The sequence below is a fragment of the Lottia gigantea genome (genome assembly GCF_000327385.1).
Source record: "Lottia gigantea unplaced genomic scaffold LOTGIsca_1, whole genome shotgun sequence".
Classification (NCBI taxonomy): Eukaryota; Metazoa; Mollusca; class Gastropoda; family Lottiidae; genus Lottia; species Lottia gigantea.
In genome coordinates, this window is record NW_008706746.1 from 4,348,490 (window position 1) to 4,369,248 (window position 20,759).

General features: G+C 30.8%; 1 protein-coding gene across 1 annotated transcript; it reads left to right on the plus strand.

Annotated features, from left to right (window-relative positions):
• Positions 1 to 697: 697 nt before the first annotated feature.
• Positions 698 to 18,413, plus strand: LOTGIDRAFT_102627 (hypothetical protein; the record flags this gene model as incomplete). The annotated part of the gene is made up of 3 exons (XM_009045639.1): positions 698 to 1,321; positions 11,019 to 11,340; positions 18,319 to 18,413. 3 exons carry the CDS (start codon positions 698 to 700, stop codon positions 18,411 to 18,413), a joined length of 1,041 nt encoding a protein of 346 aa, XP_009043887.1.
• Between the last annotated feature and the right edge of the window lie 2,346 nt (positions 18,414 to 20,759).

A 20,759-nucleotide genomic window follows, 5' to 3' on the forward strand; every position in this document is an offset into this window, starting at 1 on the left:
TATTATGCATTTCAGTTTTGAACATTATTTTATGGGTATTATACATGTTCTCAGACAGAGCTCAATGTATATAGAAGTCTTAGAATTTGCTTTGCCAGATTGTAGAGATCGATTTTAACTACTGGTATCACTTTTCAAAAATATTATCTGGCAGTTTACCAGCAAGAATATAAGAATATATTCCAGTAGGGCCAGAATAAAGAATTAACGCAAGATTTCTTTTGTGCTTAAATCAAGTGATAAGAGATTTTTTAAACATGTTGTCTAATATTGCAAATCCAATCAGATTTCAGATTCAATGTTTAGTTTCTATCTTTCTTCTCTTTTACTTATAAGTACAACAAATAAAAAAGATAAGATTGTAATAAAAAATAAACTGTTGATAAATGTATCTAATACGCTATGTTAATATCATTTGTTTGACTTAGATAAACCTTCATTTATTCCTCTTTATAACCTTATGTTAGTAAGTCTTACGTCATTCATAAATAATATTGTAGTTTTGCCCAACTGATGCTTGGTCGATTATTAAATATTGCGATGTGCAATGCTTGGTTGTTTACAGAATTTGGTATGATGTTAAAAGTTATTTACAAAATGGTAATCTCCAAATGAAAAATAAAAATAGAACACCCTTAAGTGATAGGTAGCCTGTTAAATGTTAAGTTGCTAAAAGCCAATAGAAATGCCTATATTTATGATAACCATCATAGTAGGACTTACACATACTCATTTATTGAATTTTTTTTTCTGTTTTCAGGAAAGTGAACTGAATTCATTCCTGTGGACTATTAAACGCGATCCTCCATCCTATTTCTTTGGAACTATCCATGTTCCATATACACGAGTGTGGGATTATGTGCCAGAAAATACCAAAAAGGCTTTCAAACAGGCTGAAAATATTTTCTTGGAGCTGGATCTTACAGACCCTTACACAATTTCAGCATTGTCAAAATGTCAACTTTTGCCTCACGGAGAAAATTTATCCAATGTGTTGCCACAGGATATTTATAACAGATTGAAGAAACATCTGGATTATGTACGTGATGCCTTGCCAGAATGGATGACTGCTGATCAGAAAGGACGAGGACTATATCCAGATTATTTATTTAATGCTATAGCGGGTAATTGGGAAAGAAAGAGACCTGTGTGGGTAATGTTAATGGTCAATTCATTAACAGAAGGGGATATAAAATCACGTGGAATACCAGTTTTGGACCTCTATTTAGCTCAAATGTCTGAACAACAAGGAAAAGTGACCGGTGCTGTGGAAAGAGTAGAAGAACAGTGTGTTCCTTTAAATGAATTAAATTTTTCACAGGTAAGAATTCTTTTATGTAAGTTTTATATTATAAATCTTTACAATAGGTAGTGGTTAGGATCCTCACTGTCATCTCCGATCATATGTTTTAATCCAACTGAAAACCTTTTGATATGTTCAACATGTCACTTTGATAAAATTGGAGATATCTTAGCATAACAGAGAATAAACTTTGCTAAATAAATGAATGGGTACAAAGTCTACCCCTTAGACAATGCTGCTCCTATTAGCTTACTGGACCACCAGACAATAATTATGGCTCTGTGGGGTCTAGGTGTCTGCTGTTTTAGTGATGTGAAACTCTAACAAATATTATGTTATAAAATAGAGTAAGTATTGAGTGATGAATGAGAGTATTTATTAATCAATGTGAGAGGTGAAGGTATGTTATTTTTTTCACTAGAACTAGACAGTATTATAACAGGTGTTGGCTAGAAATATATCACACTGTTTTCTATTGCTCTTTTTATCTTTTGGTAACAAATAATGATAATAATTCACTCCAGGCTTTTTTCAAGTCTGATACAAAAAGATTACTGTTGATTCCTAAAGTTCTTGTCATCAATTGATAGCTTTGGTAATGTCAAACTAAAAATATTGGAGATTTTCAAAACAATGTGGTTCAGAGAGTTAACTGCTATGTGTATTTTGGGACCTGGAATTTGTAGGTTATGGTCATTTAAATGTAAGAACAAACAAGTCATAGAGTTGAGAAGTGTAAAAAAAAACTACAAGTGCTGTACAAGATTTTAACCGTCTGAAGATGATATTGAGACCTCAATAGTTTGCCTGTTCAGACTTGATTTCAGTGCCTTTGAAATCTTCATCTTTATATTCAAGGTTGTATTTACATCGTATTCCTACTGATACTGTTAATTCCATGCTAAATAGCGGAGAAATGATACCGATAATAGTTTTTAAATTAGACTAGTTCAGTGTTTAACATCTGCACAACTAATCACCGCCATTTTTTATTAACTCAACTCAACATGGCCTCAACCAATAAACACATGATTAGAATGCACATTGAAGTTATTATTTCTGCTAAATCTCTAGTTTGGATTATACTAACATCTCTAGTTTGGAATATACTAATATTTCTAGTTTGGAATATACTAACATATCTAGTTTGGAATATACTAACATTTCTAGTTTGGAATATACTAACATCTCTAGTTTGGAATATACTAACATCTCTAGTTTGGAATATACTAACATCTCTAGTTTGGAATATACTAACATCTTTAGTTTGGAATATACTAACATCTCTAGTTTGGAATATACTAACATCTTTAGTTTGGAATATACTAACATCTTTAGTTTGGAATATACTAACATCTCTAGTTTGGAATATACTAATATCTCTAGTTTGGAATATACTAACATCTCTAGTTTGGAATATACTAACATCTCTAGTTTGGAATATACTAATATCTTTAGTTTGGAATATATATACTAATATCTCTAGTTTGGAATATACTAACACCTTTAGTTTGGAATATATATACTAACATCTCTAGTTTGGAATATACTAACACCTTTAGTTTGGAATATATATACTAACATCTCTAGTTTGAAATATACTAACATCTCTAGTTTGAAATATACTAACATCTCTAGTTTGGAATATACTAATATCTCTAGTTTGGAATATACTAACATCTCTAGTTTGGAATATACTAACATCTCTAGTTTGGAATATACTATGGTATATGACTTCTGATCTGTCTGTCTGAAAAGAGTAATATTCAGTAGACACCTTTGAATAAAACAACTAGAAGAATGCTATTGTTTAGAAATGTTGTAATTTTTACTAGGTAAATGATATTTGTATAGAAACAGACAAGCAATTGACAGAATTCCAGAAATATTATCCATTATAACTGTTTGTACCTAATACTCTCTCAACCTCATTTCTACTCTTTTAATGTTGAAAATCACCTCTATTTCTAGTTCACCTATTCTGTTTTTGTCTGTGGAAATGAGTTCACTGATAAGGAGAGATATAAATAAAACTTCAACTAATTTATTTCACCATAAATGTTCATGTTCCTTAATATTCAATTTCCATTATATTCTTTGATGACATCAAAAAAAGCCATACTAGAAAATGATACTTTTTTCAAATTCTGAAGGTACAGTGTAAAGAAATATTATGGATTAGTTAAAATGATAATTATACTAATATTCAGAAGGATCAGATCCAGACCAGCCATGAAATATGATCAGTTATACAAAGGCCAGTAGACATTAGAACTCTTAAAAGCATTGCTCTTTATTAATGTTTTTTCGATATTTTTCTATGAGGATAAGCGCCTATGAAAAAATGTTTTAACCCTTTACAAGTCTTGAATGATACAAAAAAAAATATATTTTCATTAGCACCAAACTTTGACGATATGTTGTATTTGGATTCTTCTTTTTATGAAGTAGCTTTGTATATTAAGTGTGGGTCTTAAACCCTAGATTGGCAGACCCACATAATACCCAAAATATCAGTCTCTACGGTTAATTATTTCACCGCTTTAGTTTTGAATTTTGACATTTCTTGCTTTTGATATGACAATTTTATCATGGGGTGGTCCTAGTCAAGGCTATTTCATACTCAAGTACATTGGTTGAAGAAAGCCATGCAGTGAACATCAACCATCATCAAACTGTACTGTGGGATTTTGAATGATGAATATTTTTGGGCATATATATCAATTTTTCTCCATTTGACTGCTGTAGGCCTACATCTGGAAGTGCCATTTTGCAATTTTTTATCTCAAAATTTTCAAACTTCAAAAAATATACATTTAGTTTGCAGAAATGCATGTCCAATTTATTTGTAGTTTTTTCTTTTTTTTCACTCTTTGTGGTTTGCTCAAGTACTCTTTGGGTTGACTTTAAAGTTCACAACTGTTACACATTGAATGAAAAGCTTTCTATATTTGTAATGTTATTATTGGCATTAGACGTTTCATAAATAGAGGGAAAAAATGTTAAACAATATTTAGATATCCTCAGTGAACATAGGTTCTTAAAATCAGTATTTCTTCAAAACAATGTAACATTTTTAAACATGGTTTATTTTAAGATTTCTTTTATTATCAAAAAATAGAAATAAAATTGGTATATATTTATTTTTCTGATATCGTGATACATGTATTTAATGTTTTAGATTTACAATTATTTATTTTTGTTTGATTGCCTATAAAAAACAATTTCTCAGTTTTCATAAGCAGCTGTACACATCTGCCGGACAATTCTTGATCAATGCTTGACAGTTTTGCTAACCTGAGTAACTGACATCATCATGTTTTGTCAGAAGTTCGTCATTGCTTTATGTTCTGGGATCAATACTTTATTGAGCATCATTCCTACTTTCTGTAAAACTAATGGGTGATTGAGTGTAATATGATCCAGACTTGCAGCATTGCAAGAATACCAGCATAGACTTTTTGCCATCAGTTTGACCAATCATACCTTAGTCTCAGAAATTGGCAAATGTGTTCAACTGGATGATAGATTATAGCTACACAATTTTTGGTGGAAGGTATAACATGTGCAACAGATGGCTACTTGATATTTTGATTAAATCTAGGAATTGATCTGATTTTCCCTGATCAACAAATCAGTTGATGGAAATCCAGTTGCTCTCAGATTCTGACAGTTGCAAGGTAGATCCGAGCTTCCCTTTACAACCTCTGTTATGAAGTCTTATATTTTTTGTCAATTCACAGAATACTAATCTGCTTAGATATGCTGCTTTGGAAATCTCTGCTGTTATAGTCAAGATAATTGGCTCTGAGACTGCAATTAGATTTGGTGGAATGAGTCCATCCTGTCTTTTAAGATCTAAGTACGATAATGCTTGATCTGACCCAGAAAGATGAATTTCATATTCAAGATATGGAAAAGACCTGTGATTGAAACCTGCATCAAAAAGTTGAAAATGCTGTAAAGTACATTAACCAGTGTATTTCTAAATTAAGACAATCATTCAATAGAGAGAGTGAAACGTGACAAAAGGGGCATTTTTCAACCATATTGTTTAATCAGTTCATTGTTTTGACTCAATACAATGTTGATGAGTGAAATTCTTACAAACATTAGAAGTATTCTGCTCTTTAGATAAAAACAGTTGATAACATTACAAAAAGAACCTGAAATGTTTAAACTCTTCTTCCTACATGCTTAACTTGATTAGTTTTTCCAATACCTCCCACTATAATGTCAACATTATGTTTAACTTGTTTTGCCCACTTTTGCAGGTGCATCAGTTCACAGAGCAAAGATAACAATTGATTTTTTAAAATATATTTTCTTTAAAAATGAGGAAGAATTCAACCTTTTATTGATAAAATCTAGGCCAAAATGGTTTCATTCTTTGTTATAGATTAAAGTTGAATATACCAAAGATCTTGACAGTGGATCAATCTGACTTATAGCCGTTATTTACCTAATTTGGTTCCTGTAAGACATACACTTGCATCCCAAAGTGAAAAGGCAAAGGTTCCAAAAATTATTCAAATGCAATGCTTAAGGATTAAATGTGGATTATCACATGTTAATTTGATTAGATTTAACTAATTCAGCGTTCATCAAACAATGAACACAAAAAATACTACATTTGATATTTTTACATATAAATAATTTTTGTGAATCTATCACCGTACTTTAAGAATAAAATTATTGCCATAACGTTATTGTCACAAAAGTGAGAAAAAACAGCAACACAACTCCTGTCAATTAACTTTAAGCCCAGCCCCTACGTTGTTAGGCTGACGATAACATATGAATACAAAACAACAGAAATAAAATAGTGCAAGGTTAATTGAGTCCTTTTTTACAAAAAAATGAAAAAAACATTTTAGTTGTTCCATCATCTTGTCCTTTTTCAGTTGAAAGTTTTTGTGTATTCATACGCCGAATCCCAAGTTATCACAGAAGATCACGTCATTATGTTGATCATCATGACATCATTATGTCATCGGAATCACTATAGAAATATGTAGTTCATCAGTAAATGAATGCAAATTTTTCACATGGGTTCACTGTAGCAAGTGACAATAAAATGTAAATATATAATTATGAATTAAAGTTCACATCTTTGGGCAACTGTTGTGACATAGCTTTTTTATAGTAATACGCCTCATTTGCACCCTGGCTTCACAAAATTTAACTTTGTATTTCCACCTCAGAGTTATAGGCTGTGATATCATTTACAGAAATTATTTCATTTGTAAATTGTATCTGCAGATTATGGTTAACCCTTTAACCTGCAAAACAATTCTGCTTTTGTTCAAAGTTAAGGTTTATGGCAAACATTAAGTGTAGTGTTAGGTTTTACACGATTTAAAAGACAAATGAACCGAATTTGATCCAGTTTTATGAGGCTTGCGTGTGGGACTAGAATAATCAAGTTACAGAATATTTAATTTATGTGACAGTCCAAATTATTTATTGTAATTAAAAAATCTGCTCTAATGTAAAAGGTTACTAGTTTCTCTTGCAGAAGTCAGGAGTTAGCTCTTCAATGTTGCAAGGTTAAAATAGACATCACTTTTTTACTGTGTGGGCTGAATGATTGGGATATCACATACTTTGCATAATATACATTAATAGATCACATAATGTTATCAGAAGGCAGTGGTGTTTAAGGTTGGAAGAATTCTGGAGGTTATAAAAACAGCTAATGAAGACTGCTTATTTAAAGGTAGGCCTATGGGTGCACCATTTTTTGGCCAATCATACTTAAGTCTCAGAAACAGAAATTTTTTAGCTGAGCCAATCAGTAAAAGTCTTCTCAGATCACCATCGAAATTTGAGCCTTCAAATCCATGTGTATCCAAAATTTACACATATTGAATACTCAAATCAATCTCCAAAATGGCACAATTGTCCCTTTAAAGTTATTGTGGCACTAAAAAAATGCAGCCAATAATTAAAGTTATTATGCAATGGTCAGAAGTGTCCATAAAACTTGATGATGAATGGAACAATTCCTTAGGTCTGGTTTGTTATGTGAATACAGCATAGCAAGATTATGAAGAGAGTGGTAATTCTGATACCAATACTCACTTAAGGCTATAGGCTACATTCAATGTGACTATTTTGTAACAAATCAAACATATTATTTTCAGTCAATATCTTAAGATATTTATTTTTTATGTGGCTGTACACAAATATTTACAGCCTATGTTGATTGAGATCTTGATGCAGTATAAGTCTGTCCTGAGACAATATAATTTGATATGAGTTTATCAGGTTATTCTACTATTAATGGAACCTCAGAAGTCAGATGGTAAGCTTTAAGTGTCCTCATTCATAAAAAAGATGATGCGATATCTTTTGAATCCACTTAACATTCATACTTATTTTACTCAGATGTAGTTTTAACAATATGACAACCTTTGACCGAGTGATAAAAAATTCATGTTGAATGTTTCATTCATAATATTGGACCACACTGGAGGGACAAACATTCTTGTTTTTAACATAGCCCTGAAAAAACCACTGTAGAAACAGAAGGCAACCTGTTGTGAGGGTAATTATGTTTGACAGTTAAACGTAACTGATATATTAAAGGGAGATTATTCTACTGGTTGATCAAAGGAATGTTTATGAATAGTGGCAGTAATTTGAGAGGGTAGTTATGATATTTGAAGATTTTTTTTACATCATGTAGAGAATGTTTAATGTGGATAGATCAAGTTATATTGTATTCAAGTTATTTATACTAATATATTGCTATACCTTTAAGTAATTTCAAAATTGTCCCCATAGAATAGCCATTAATTAAATTTTAATGATCATTTTGAAAATAAGTCTTTCAATTTAAAAGAACTTTCAGAATATGCTCAAAGTATAAGATCCCAAGTCACTTCTGTGAGAGTAATAATATTCTTATCATGAATCTGGGTCTACTGATTTTGTCATTGAGAATCTATTCTGCTGTATATGTCTAGATTCATTTCTAGCAGAAATAGTGATTTCAAGACAACTTACTAACTTCGTATGGACCAAAATTGATTGAATATGTTCTTGTAGAAATTGATCTCAATATATTTTAAATTGAACCAAAACCTAAAGACTACAGAACTGTCAGAACCCTTTCTAGTTGCTTATGAAATACTCACCCTTTGAAAATACTGTAAAATGAAAATTAATGAATTGAGTAAGATTTACCAACAAAAGGTACATCTAAAGTAATTAAGTGAATGAGCTCTAGGCCTACGCCTGTGACTATAGATCAGTTCAACAATACAATGTTTAAGTACTTGTGGTAATTAATCAAGGGTTAAATTAATTAATAGAATTTACAATGTCAACAATAGATAACACTCCCTACAGGAGTTGGGTGATTGAAAAATTTGAACCTGTTAGATAATTTACCTTTTTAACTTTCAATGTAGAAATATTTGTATATAAGTATGCTGTATACATACCAATTAAAGGGAAGGGAAGGTGACTTTGTATCTGGAAGCATCTGGTATTGGATCTTGCCATTGACAAGGGGTTCAGAATCTGCCAAAATGCAATTGTTATCAGTCTGTCGACCTGAGCCAATCTTTAAAGTCAGCTGGCATATTCATGTTTCTCCTCGACTTGAATTTTGAGTAGGTTCCTGAAAAGTGTTGGCTGATATGGGAGAATGAAGCTTTTTTATTTTAAGGTATCTAACCAAGGTACCTGTTTTATAGCACATAGTATGATGATTATTTTACAGAGTTGATTAAAGATCAAGATTTGTATCCTATTATACACATATATTTATCATGTTTTGTTAATACTGTACATTCTTCCTTCTTTGATTTTCAAAATTTTTCTCTTAAACTATGTCGAGATTAATATTTTTAATATGTAATGTTATTCAGCACATACACACACTTAAAATATTCTGAAGAGTGAAAAAAATATTGATATCATGATATAAATATTAAACCTTTCAAAAAATAATTAACCAGCTTAAATGATAGTTTTAGAAACAGAAATAAACCTACTCCAGACACAAATAAGAAAATAAACATAGATCAAATGTCATGATAAAATTTTATCATCTTATCAATAGACATTTTAATCTTGAGTTTAATCTCTTTAATCTCCTGCCTAATCCATCTTAATCCTGGTAATAGTTAGAATAAATAGATATTGTTTAAAATTCTGATAGGTAATCTGTTAACCTAATAACTTTATCTTAATGATTTTTCTTTTTCATTAAAAATAATTCAGCACACCTGAGACAAATTGAGAATATCTCAACATACTCACTGCAGTTCACTGAGTTCACTTATTTAACTTCTGTGCAAACTAAGTAAGTATAATTTCAATGCCGACAGACCAAAGCTCTTGCCAGTGGCCTCGCCTATTGTCTTGCTCAAGAATTCTTTTAAAATCTTATAAAATAATACTGAACTTTAAATTAACCATTAACCATAGTCAGAACTTATGTGTATTAAAGATTTTAAGAATAAATTGCAGCAATTTGATTCCACTGACTTTAAATCCTGATAGTTAATACCAGGCCAGAAGATAAATGCTGGCACCAGATTGGTTGTAATTGTACGTTTCTCCTGGATTTATCATGATCTTTAGGCTATAAGACAATTTTCTTTAATCAATTGAACTTTTATAGAACAATTAATAGTTCTCTTTGAAAAGTATGATTGAAGTGTCCTGTGGGGAAGTTTTTAATTTTCTTTGAATTCAAAAGTGATAGGAGATGGAATGAAGCAGTTAAATAAATTTCAGACAAAACATGGTATTTTTCCTGATCTGTAGGAATATTTTCAGACCCTAAATCTTTTTGGCTTCTATATCTTTCCCTGAAATTGAATTTTTGAACATGTGATATGTAATGATCCTTGTTAAAGATAGTCTAAAGCGAGCTTTATCAGCTGGCAAAGCAAATATTTACAAATATATCCTTTTGATATGCAGTGACAAAGGTAGGCTATCAACTGTAAATATACATATTTAACATTTAAATATCTAATCTTACTCCAAACATTATGTAATCAAAACAACATCAAAAACCTTCACACAGTAAGAATTTAATAAATATAATAACATAATGTCTTTATGTATGATAAGACTAACTGAAAATAGACCATCAAAGACTTCATATCAATCATTTAAAAGCTTTGGATGCATAAATAATTTGAGGTAATAACAAATTTGATAGAAATATTTCAATCATTTTGAAATCTTGATAAACCATGTATATATTTATCAAATTATGAATAAACCTTTTAACACCCCCACTCTCTTCTTAAAAAATATGTAAATTTGCTTATCAGTGATTTCTTAAGTAGGTATTTGGTTATTTAGATTGTATTTTACTTAGACAAATGCAAATATCAAATAGCCTCGGCTTGTTTTCGAAACCTAAATTATGTATTTGTAAACATACTATGTATTATGAATAAAATATTGTTTAAAAAAATATCAAATACATATCACAAAGCTATCTGGTCAAACATTGCACATGATTATTAACAACCATTAAAATAAATATGAAAAATAAATTGATATTGTACCAAATAGCCAAATCTCAGACAGGAACACCAAGTTGACAAACCTGGTTGTCAAGTGGCATTAAGTTCCAATACCAAAATCCCCAACACTGGATTTAAATTTGATGTTAAAAATGAAATTGTCTGTAAGAAAAAAATTTATAAGATTTAATGTAAAATTTGTTGTCTTTTTTCAGGTAGTGTTTGCATTAAACCAAACACTATGGCAACATGAAATTTACCGTCAAGGGAAGGAATCCATGCCGTATACAACTGATGATTTAATACAGCATTATAACTGTGGTGATTTGAACTCAATTATATTTAATCATGATACTGCTCAGGTGCCAACTTTAGTCAATACCTCACTACCTCCTAGTGATTTACATAGGGCCCAGACTATCGATGACTATTTCCGTAATGAGCTTATAGATAAACGAAATCAAAGAATGACAGAACGGGTTATACATCTTCTACAAAAATATCCACAGAAAAGTTTCTTCTTTGCTTTCGGTGCAGGTGAGTTGAAGATTTTATATTTGTTCATTTCTAACAATAAATACTCCTTTAGTTTAGTGAGTTTTCCTGTTTGGTGCTTCACAATTTGTTTCAGCCTTCAGCTTTTTAAACCAGATTAGATATGAAAGACTAAAGCTGTATTAATTGGAAATTGTAAGAATGTGTATGTGCTGTCTGGAAAAATTTCCCTCATTGCACACTGCATTGCAATGTAGTAGGTGAAACATGAGTAAGGAATATAATACTATGAGGTTTTTTTTTCACATTTTCAAGTATTTACCACTAATGTGTTTATCAATCTTTTTGAAGTCTTTTAATCCATCTGGGTTTCATTTCAAATTGAGAAATCTGTTCTCACTCATGATATTGTACTGAATAAACTTGTAATGGGTCCTCTAACACAATCAAACTACCTCATCCAAGCTAAAGACAGGGTGTGTTCATATGTTCTCCTGCATGGCTGAAATGCTCTGATCTAATAATTGCATTGCTTACAAACTGGATCTATGTATTGGATTAAATGCTTGAACAACACAGATTTTATATAGCATGTTTTATAAGATTAATAGCTGTAATGTATTTCAGAATTTATACTTGTTATTGGAATACCCCATGACATAAAGTTTATAGTAGAAAGTAAATGAATAAGAGAATTTAATTAGTCCATTGGCCAATATACTTATGCCATTATTCAACAAGTTGTCAAGGATTTGGAGGTTTTCTGATAAAAAATATACATTGCATCGAAATGATATTGCGTGAATCCAACAAGTCTCGCGCTGTCAGTGTTTATGGGAGTCTATGTCTGTTTAGTAAAAGCACAAAATGAGAAAAACATTGATTAGCTCCTCATCAATATCAGAACTTTTGCACGCTCTTTTATAGTTTTAGTGGAATAAAAAGATTATGGTTGGCAGGGTTCAGATAGGATTTGTCGGAAACCTGAAGCAGGACTATTATTTTTTTGGCCTAATCAAATGCTATATCAGAACTTTACAACAAACTCTGTTTATCTGCATTCACTTATTTTTGCTAAAGTAAACACTATTAGATAAAATGGTGGCAATTCCCATTTATTTCCTTTACATTTCATCATTTTATTAAGTTTATATAGACAAAGAAAGATAAGGGACTAAGAATAAGGATAAGTATTATTAAGTTTTTCCTGTTATTACAGTAGCAGACGTCAAGTTGATAGTGCCATCTGGAGGCCATGTGGAGGTAAAAATTGTGAGCAGGTGGAAAGGGTGTTGCTGGCATAGTGCCATTCTCAATAAGATCAAACCTGTAATAATGTAGTTGAATTGTTCGGTCACACTTTGAATTAGTAGGTTGCAGGGCGTTGGCACAGACTACAAGTAAAATCTCATTTGGATACCTGCAGTTAATAAATGTTTATTATGATTCAGTGCAAACATAAATATTTCTCATTATTTATAAACAATAAGACTCAAAAACATGTCTCTAAATTGAAGGGATGGATGGCTTCCATTTGCATTTTTGCTTCATTTTGATTTCCTGTCCAGCAGACTATGTTTAAATAAATCCATAAAAACCTGACCATATTATGTTACTACCTCCAATGTCTGTGGTTTCAATAATTCTAGAAAAACAGATTCTGATGCAATATCAGTATGTTAAACCTCATCCTTTAATATTGCTTAAAGGCTTGATGACTAACATTATAAGTCTCATATGAGGAAATTCCTGATATTAATGTAGTATGACTATGGCAAGGTTGAAATTACAAATAATTGGTTAGAACTAGATCTAAATGAGTTCAGAATGCTGGCATTTCCAGAAAAAAATAAACAAGATGGTACAATTGAGAGGGTGGTAGTGGTTAATTATTAATTTAAATAGAATTTACATTCTAAATTTTAAAAATATTTTTACTAAGAGACATCCCTCTTGTTTTTACAGTCAATGGATCACGTCAATTAAAGTGCTTGCTCACTGTGCTGAAGGTTGTTGGTGTGTGGTTTGATCCAAGCAAAGTATTACTTCAAATATTTTATCCACAGACTGACTTTAAATACATCAGGTTACGTTTTTATCATAAGGCATTGGACAACAGCACCTTATACCATTTTTGTTTCAATACTTTTACAATGCAATATGACATCTTCTTTACAACATGATGCACAGAAATTATAACTTGTGAAATCAACCTTAAGATAATTTCTGAAATGGCTTCTTGATGGCAGGACTAGACAGAAGCAAAATGATATGAAAGGCAAATAATTACCAACAATTCTTCTTATGAGTCAAGCACAATTCTATAAAATACAGTGAAAAAATAATGATAACTTTAAAATGTAATATCAAACTGCTCAAGTATCATTATCATGCCCAGAAAAGCTGTAGGTTGACTATAAAATATACACTTCAAAGAAGATATAAGACTTTAACTGACAACATTAAATGATAAAGTTAACTTGTTTATATTTTGACTAGAATTAAAATAGAATGGTTTGTCTTCTATCATTTAAACAGATCTGACTTTATAGTCACATAAACTAAATAAAAATAGATTATAATACACCAGTTTGGCAGAGATCATGGCTAACTTACCTCTCATGTGTCTCATTATCAGACAGGTCTGTAGAAAAGATACCTGTATTCATTGTTTTCTAATTTTGGCAAGTTCTTTTCATTTCCAAACATGCATTCTTCTCTTTTTTTACAACAGTCTTTTGTGAATGTTCAAAATGCCTCAAATGTTGTAAATCAAAAAAGAGAAGCTACTGCTGTTGTCCTCATTGTATATTGTGTGATATTACTCTCCTAATCATTCAGTAGGTTCTGAATCATCTATAACCATAATTAAAATTTGAACAATTTGAATTGAAAAACTTGGTAAAATTCAGTGGAAATAGTTTGGGGTAGGCTTATTGTCTGATCAACCAAGAACATGTCACATGAAGGTAATTTACTTCCAAAATGGCATCTCAATCCATAGTATAGTAATGACGTTACATGGTACATGAGCAAAAGTCATGATATGATTATGGCAGTCATGATGAATTTGGCCTAGAGAGAAAATTTAAATGTATCTGGCACCAGAGTCTTGATGACATATATTAAAAACAAATCATTGTCATAAGCACTGCAGATTTCTCAAACTGAACAAAAAGAACCTATCATTACATAGAAATATTGTGAATAGTGAACTTTTAAGAGAAGAAAAGAATTAAGTCAATTGAGACAAATAATTTTAAAATTTAAACCAAAGGTGAAAAAATACATCTTATTACTCCCAAGTCTAATGGTGGAAATAAAATTAAAGTTTGGCACCAACTACAAAGATAATGTGAAGTGGATTTATAACAATTTAAAATAACATTCACTTTCATTTTGGCACCTTTCTTATAATAAACTTCATAAAATTCACTTGAAAGGACAATAGTCTAGAAATTTTGAATAATTAAAACTTTGAAAATACATTATATTTGAACATGTGGTTAATTAAACATAGAAAAAAACAACCTATTAAACTGATTTAAAATGATTTGATAACTTTTCAGTCTTCATATTCTTTTAGATTCGACATAGGGTGTTCCTCCAGGAGATAGTGAACGTGTACCAATATTCAGCTTTAAAGGGACATTCTGCTTTTTTTGTAGGTCGAAATTTTTTTGGGCTACAAATATCCAGCAGTTAATTTTCAAACGCCAAAAAATATTTAAAAACAGGTTTTTAAGTTCGTTTTGATTTTTGGAAGCTGTTAGAAAACTACTGTATGTCCCTACGCATTCGGAAGGTTTCAATATATTGTGCCATTAAGAAGCCAAATACCAAAACTGCTTAATTAACAAATGGTATTCTCCGTTTTTAATTAGCCCTTCTAAGACAAATTGGTTTGAACAATAAGACACATAGATATAATTAACATATTTTAGGAATATTTTCATACAACGCTTTTGATTATGAAAACATTTGAGCGGAATGTCTCTTTAAACAATACTAAATAGTTAAGTCTAGATCCAAATATAAACCTCAATTTTGTCATTTGCATGTTGTGACTTATTCTCTTTTGTAAATTGATTTGAATATAAGTATCAGAATAAGATGGAAGTGATTGAATGTTGACTTCATGCTGACTCTTAAAAGCCCTGGCTGTGGCATTAGACTTTTTCTGACCCTTACGAGGATTTGAACCCCCCGCACCTAATCACTTAGCAAATGACCATCAAATTCTATACCAAGTGAACTTTCCAAATTGAAAAAAGTTTCAACTTAACATAAGGACAAGTAATTGCATTTCATAAATTTGTAAATTGTTCAAGGAGACTTAAAAATGAATATGTTTTTTAGGCTACTCTTGCTTTCACCCATGTTTAATTGTTTGAAGATTTCTTTCAACATAATGTTATTAAAGTTATACATTGTTTACATGCCTTATGTAATTATTTTACACTAGTTCAATGGGTATTTATTTATGTCTTGAATTATCTCCCTTTCATGTTCCAGGTCAAAACTATTAAATCAAGCTTTTTGTCTGGAACATTTTGCACCTACACAGAAATAATGGTTGATTCAATTTTCATTAAGCCGGACATTTTGGCACAGGATGAAGTAATTGATTCACATAGGGTGCTGGTAAAGGTTAAGATCTTAATTTGATCCCACATTTCTCACATGATGAGAAATTTTGACATCAACTTTACACCCAGATAATAATCGAAGTGACAACACCTTGCTTCACATAGAAAAAAAAATATGCTCTTTATATATGAATGAATAGAGAAGAAGTTTGTCTAACATACAATTCAAACCAAATAAATATCTAGATTTAGTAAAATGTTTTTTATATAGCTCAAATTTGAAATACTCTTTATCAAGAGTGAAAATATTTTGTTATTATTTATTTAATTAAATGAAGACTTATGGGCCTAGTTAATCATCAACTTATACGCTGTAGGAGCTCATCGTTATTGAGGGCAAGGGGTCTAAAAACAAACTCTTTATTTGCACAAAATTGATTCTGTCCATATGCATTAATTTGCGCACTACTACGATGATAACTTAAATACATGATAACATTTGGCAACGGGGTTTCTCAACTCATCAAAGTATGATTTTAAGTTCAACAGAATCATTTGAAAGTATTACTTTATATCTGGTTTCATCCAGTTCTGAAATCAAAGTGTATGTGAAATGTATGTTGTTGATAATGGTGGAAATTAATTTGGATATCTAGAGTTTTTATCTGTTAATTAACATCATTTAATCATGTCAGGTGTTTTACTTTCATTTTCAACTTCTGACCTGATAACAAACATTTGTAAACCTTGTCGTATCTTTTGATCAGTGTATGAAACATATTCCATCTTGAAATATATGTTCAGTCAGGTTAAGGTATAGTAAGTAAAACTTCTTTTCCAGCCATTATTCTCTGATGGACTTCTTTGCCAGGAATGTAGGTCAAAAGTGCTTTATAGTTGTATATAGATGTCAGATAGAATGCAGATGTCTGAAGGCTTAAACAAAATTTCCCTCATTGCATACTGCATGGCATTGTCCATTAGAATAGAAGAAAAACATCCAGTCAATTGTGGACTATTTGTTCTCAGTTTTGTGCAAAATTGTCATAATCTTACCCACCAACAATATACCAATTAGTGGCAGTGATGTAAGATGTTAAACTGCTTTTCATTTTGAAATATAAGACTTGTAATAACTAGTGAGAAGATAGATAATTTCAAGTTAAAAATCAGTAAACCAACCACTTTCTGGAATTCAAAAAGATATTTATAGCCTTAATTATTATTATTAAATGTAGCAAATCCGCATAATTGCTTGAAATGTTGTGAAAAATAACAAATTGAGAAGAAATTCAGATGAGAATCCAGCCACTTAACTTTATCACCGAGGTTTCCACAACATTGTTTGGTTACCATATAAACATATTGTCATGGATACACCCAGTTCTTGAATCTTCTAAATAAAAGAGTCTGTTGAAAGATGGAAAGAATTTTGTTCAGTGTTTGGTCGGCAACAACTTTCATGGCTTTGTATATAGGTATACATGGGTCAAAAACACATTTTATACGCCTACATGGAAATGTAGACGTCTATTGCTGTCGCCTCTGTCTATCACATTTATTGTAGGCGCGTTAGAGGCTACAATTTTTATCCGATCTTGATGAAACCTGGTATGCATGTATATGAGATCTCGGTCAAGTTTGAAATTGGAAATAATTGGATGAATGGTTTTAAAGTTATTGCCCTTGACTTAGTAAAAACTTGTCAAATTTACTTTGCATACTCAACAGAGACTATAGTTTTATCCAATCTTGATGAAACTAATTACTGATGAGATCTCGGTCAAGTTAGAAATTGGTAAAAATTGGATGAACAGTTTCAGAGTTATTGCCCTTGTGTGTACAGCGATGTTTGAATATTGATGAATTGTTTCAGGTTTTGCCTTGATATTTTTAACATTATTTTAAATTCATTATCAAGCCACTTAAGATTTTATTATCATTTTTGACAACTGGTAGTGGGTGTATGTTACCTTGCCTGGCAAGATATAAGTAAATCTATGAACATTACTCCCATATATATGATGATTATCCAAAAAGGTACAGACAAGAACAATGTCACAAGATGGTTTGTTACATGTGTCTGTAACTTATGTATATAATTACATCCATTCCTCATTACATACATGATTTTTTTAATTAAATTTTAAAGCAGTATTTTGATACAGTGTAAATAGTTTTCATATACTGAAGCTAGATATTCCTTGAATCTCTAACTAAACTATTATGTAATTATCAAATTCACAATATTATAGATTTCAAATATACCACCGAAGACACAGTAAATTGGATCTTGGATTATTCAGAAGTTTGTTAATATCTGTAAAATTACATCAAATGCAAGCTAAAGTCATTGATGTTTGGTTGAATTGTAGATTAACTTTATGCCATGGACATGTAAAACTGAGTTCTGTATTTGTATATTTTGCAGGTCATTATTTAGGAAATAATACAGTGATAGATAGAATGAGAGAGGCAGGTTTTGATGTTCAACATACTAGTCCAGATTACACCATACCAGAGTAAGTATTCATATATCTAAGCATGTTTCATATTCCACATTAGTATTTGTTTTAATTGTAGGGAAACCAATGTTATGAATGATTCGTTTGAAAAGAACTATTGATATAGTCGGTAAAGCAAATTTTTAAGCTATATTCCTTTGGTCAATGAATTCTTGCATAGTATTGCTCATATAATTTTAAAAAGTTAAAGGGATTGCAAAGAGGTTTATTAAAATATTTTTTGATAATGAAAACTTTTTACAAAAAAGCGGAATACCCCTTTATTTGTTCATTTATTTATTATTTGATATATTTTAACAGTATTAAAGTGAAATCCAGTCCATCATCACCAAGATTAAGAAAGAATTATTTTTCTCACATGAAACCTGATTTTCCCTTAGCTTCTGATGTGATATATGGTGATGCTAGATATTTATTAAACAAACAGTAAGTCCTTGTGCAAATGGTAATTCATATTGCATGACAAACTTTCCAATATGGGACATAGATAGGAAACCAAACTGGGGTTATCATAAGCAAACAGAACTAAATTGAGCTGATGTGGTTAAAGATGGGTTTCCTTATATTTAAGTGTCAAATTAAGCAAAATATTTGATTAATTGGTGTTTCTAATGAATCATCATGTATTCTTAATCATATCATTATGTTCTTGTTGCATATAATTAAGAGTTTTAACCCATCGTAAATGTCCATGTATGTACGGTCTGGATAAACAAAAAAAAGACTTTTTGACCTTTCTTGATCGGGTCACTCATTGTAATTCTGCGGGTAATTCTCTTCTAATTTAGCTTATTATGAATTGATTATGGACATGTGAGACAAACTGGTATTTTCCAAGTCATTAGATCACATCTACTTTCTATTCATATAAGTATTAGCATTTTTAAATTTAATTTAATTAACTGGGAGAGAATCCTTTGGTGTTCAAATATTATGTCTTTGTATAAGCCTAACATCATCTTATGTGTAGGATTTTTAGTTCAGAGATCTGTTTTCATCTATTTACTTGTAAATTAATTTTTGTTGCAGATACAATGCAGATCTGACTATAAGAGAAAGAAAGAGATTATTAAGAGCTAAAAAACGTCAACAGCAACTGACACAATTATGGAACAGTTTAGAGGCTGACAGGTAAATATACATCAGGTTTAAATTGGGCATAAGATAAATGACATATGGATGACTGAAATAACTATGCTTTGAGATTTGGCTAGTAATATTAATTGAATATTGTCAGATTAAAAAGAAAATGTTTTGAATTCTGCTTGGCTGGTCAGTTAGTATAAATTTACACATTTATCTTATTGCAAAAGTTAAGAAATTCCATACTATTAGACCTTGACAATATTCTAGTTTCAGTGAAATAAGACGCAATTCTAAGAAGAAAAAGAAAAGTAGAAATCGTAAAACATTTAATGATTTATGGGTTAGAATGGAGGATGATGATGATGGGTAAGTCTGAAAACTGTATGATTCTTGAAAATATATATTTATGAAATATCGTCAACTCATTTGCTTGTCTAGGATCTTCTCATATCATTTTAATATCAACCAACGGAGATGCACCAATGCTTTTTTACTGTAGGTTTGGCAATGGGGAAGTATTGACTTTATTGACCTTATTTGAGTAAAACAACAGCAGATGTTGTCTGAATTACACCGCTTTTGCATTTTGCATTTTGTCTACCGATGGTCCATTTATTTTTTTTGATTCCTAACCCTAATTTTTATGGGAAATATTTTTAACAGATTTATCTTGCAGATATCCCTTGGTTTCTGTCAATTTGCGACTAAACTTTGACCATTTAATTTCAGCGCTAATATCATGGCACCACCTGGAGAAAGACATCAGGAATATCACAGAACTACAGTTTCTCAAATAGTTTATTCCTATTACCATGGAGGACAAACAACTCAACACAACTCTTCATTTACCCTTATGTTTGTGATTATCATTTTAATGGTGTGGTAAAATGTGTCAAACCTTTGAAACTAACTTATTTTGAACTCTGGAAACAGCATGATTTTGACAAGCTTGATTTGTGATTATCGTAATCTGATTGGCCATTTATATAAAAAAATATTTCACTGTTGAACTTGAAGGACAATTTGTTTGAAGTCTGGTGATGTGATACGGTTGTGAAGCAATAATATTCCATGTATTTTGAATGACAATAATAATAGTTTGTATATATCTGCTTGAACCAGATAATGAGGTTTGATTGGAGCGTAAGGATACAGTGTGTAAGAATACAGAAAGTAGAACTGTGTGAAAGGGAAATGTATGTTATGGTAATAATGTATTCCAAACACATTCGTTGAGTGTTTCAGTACAAAAATTCAACCC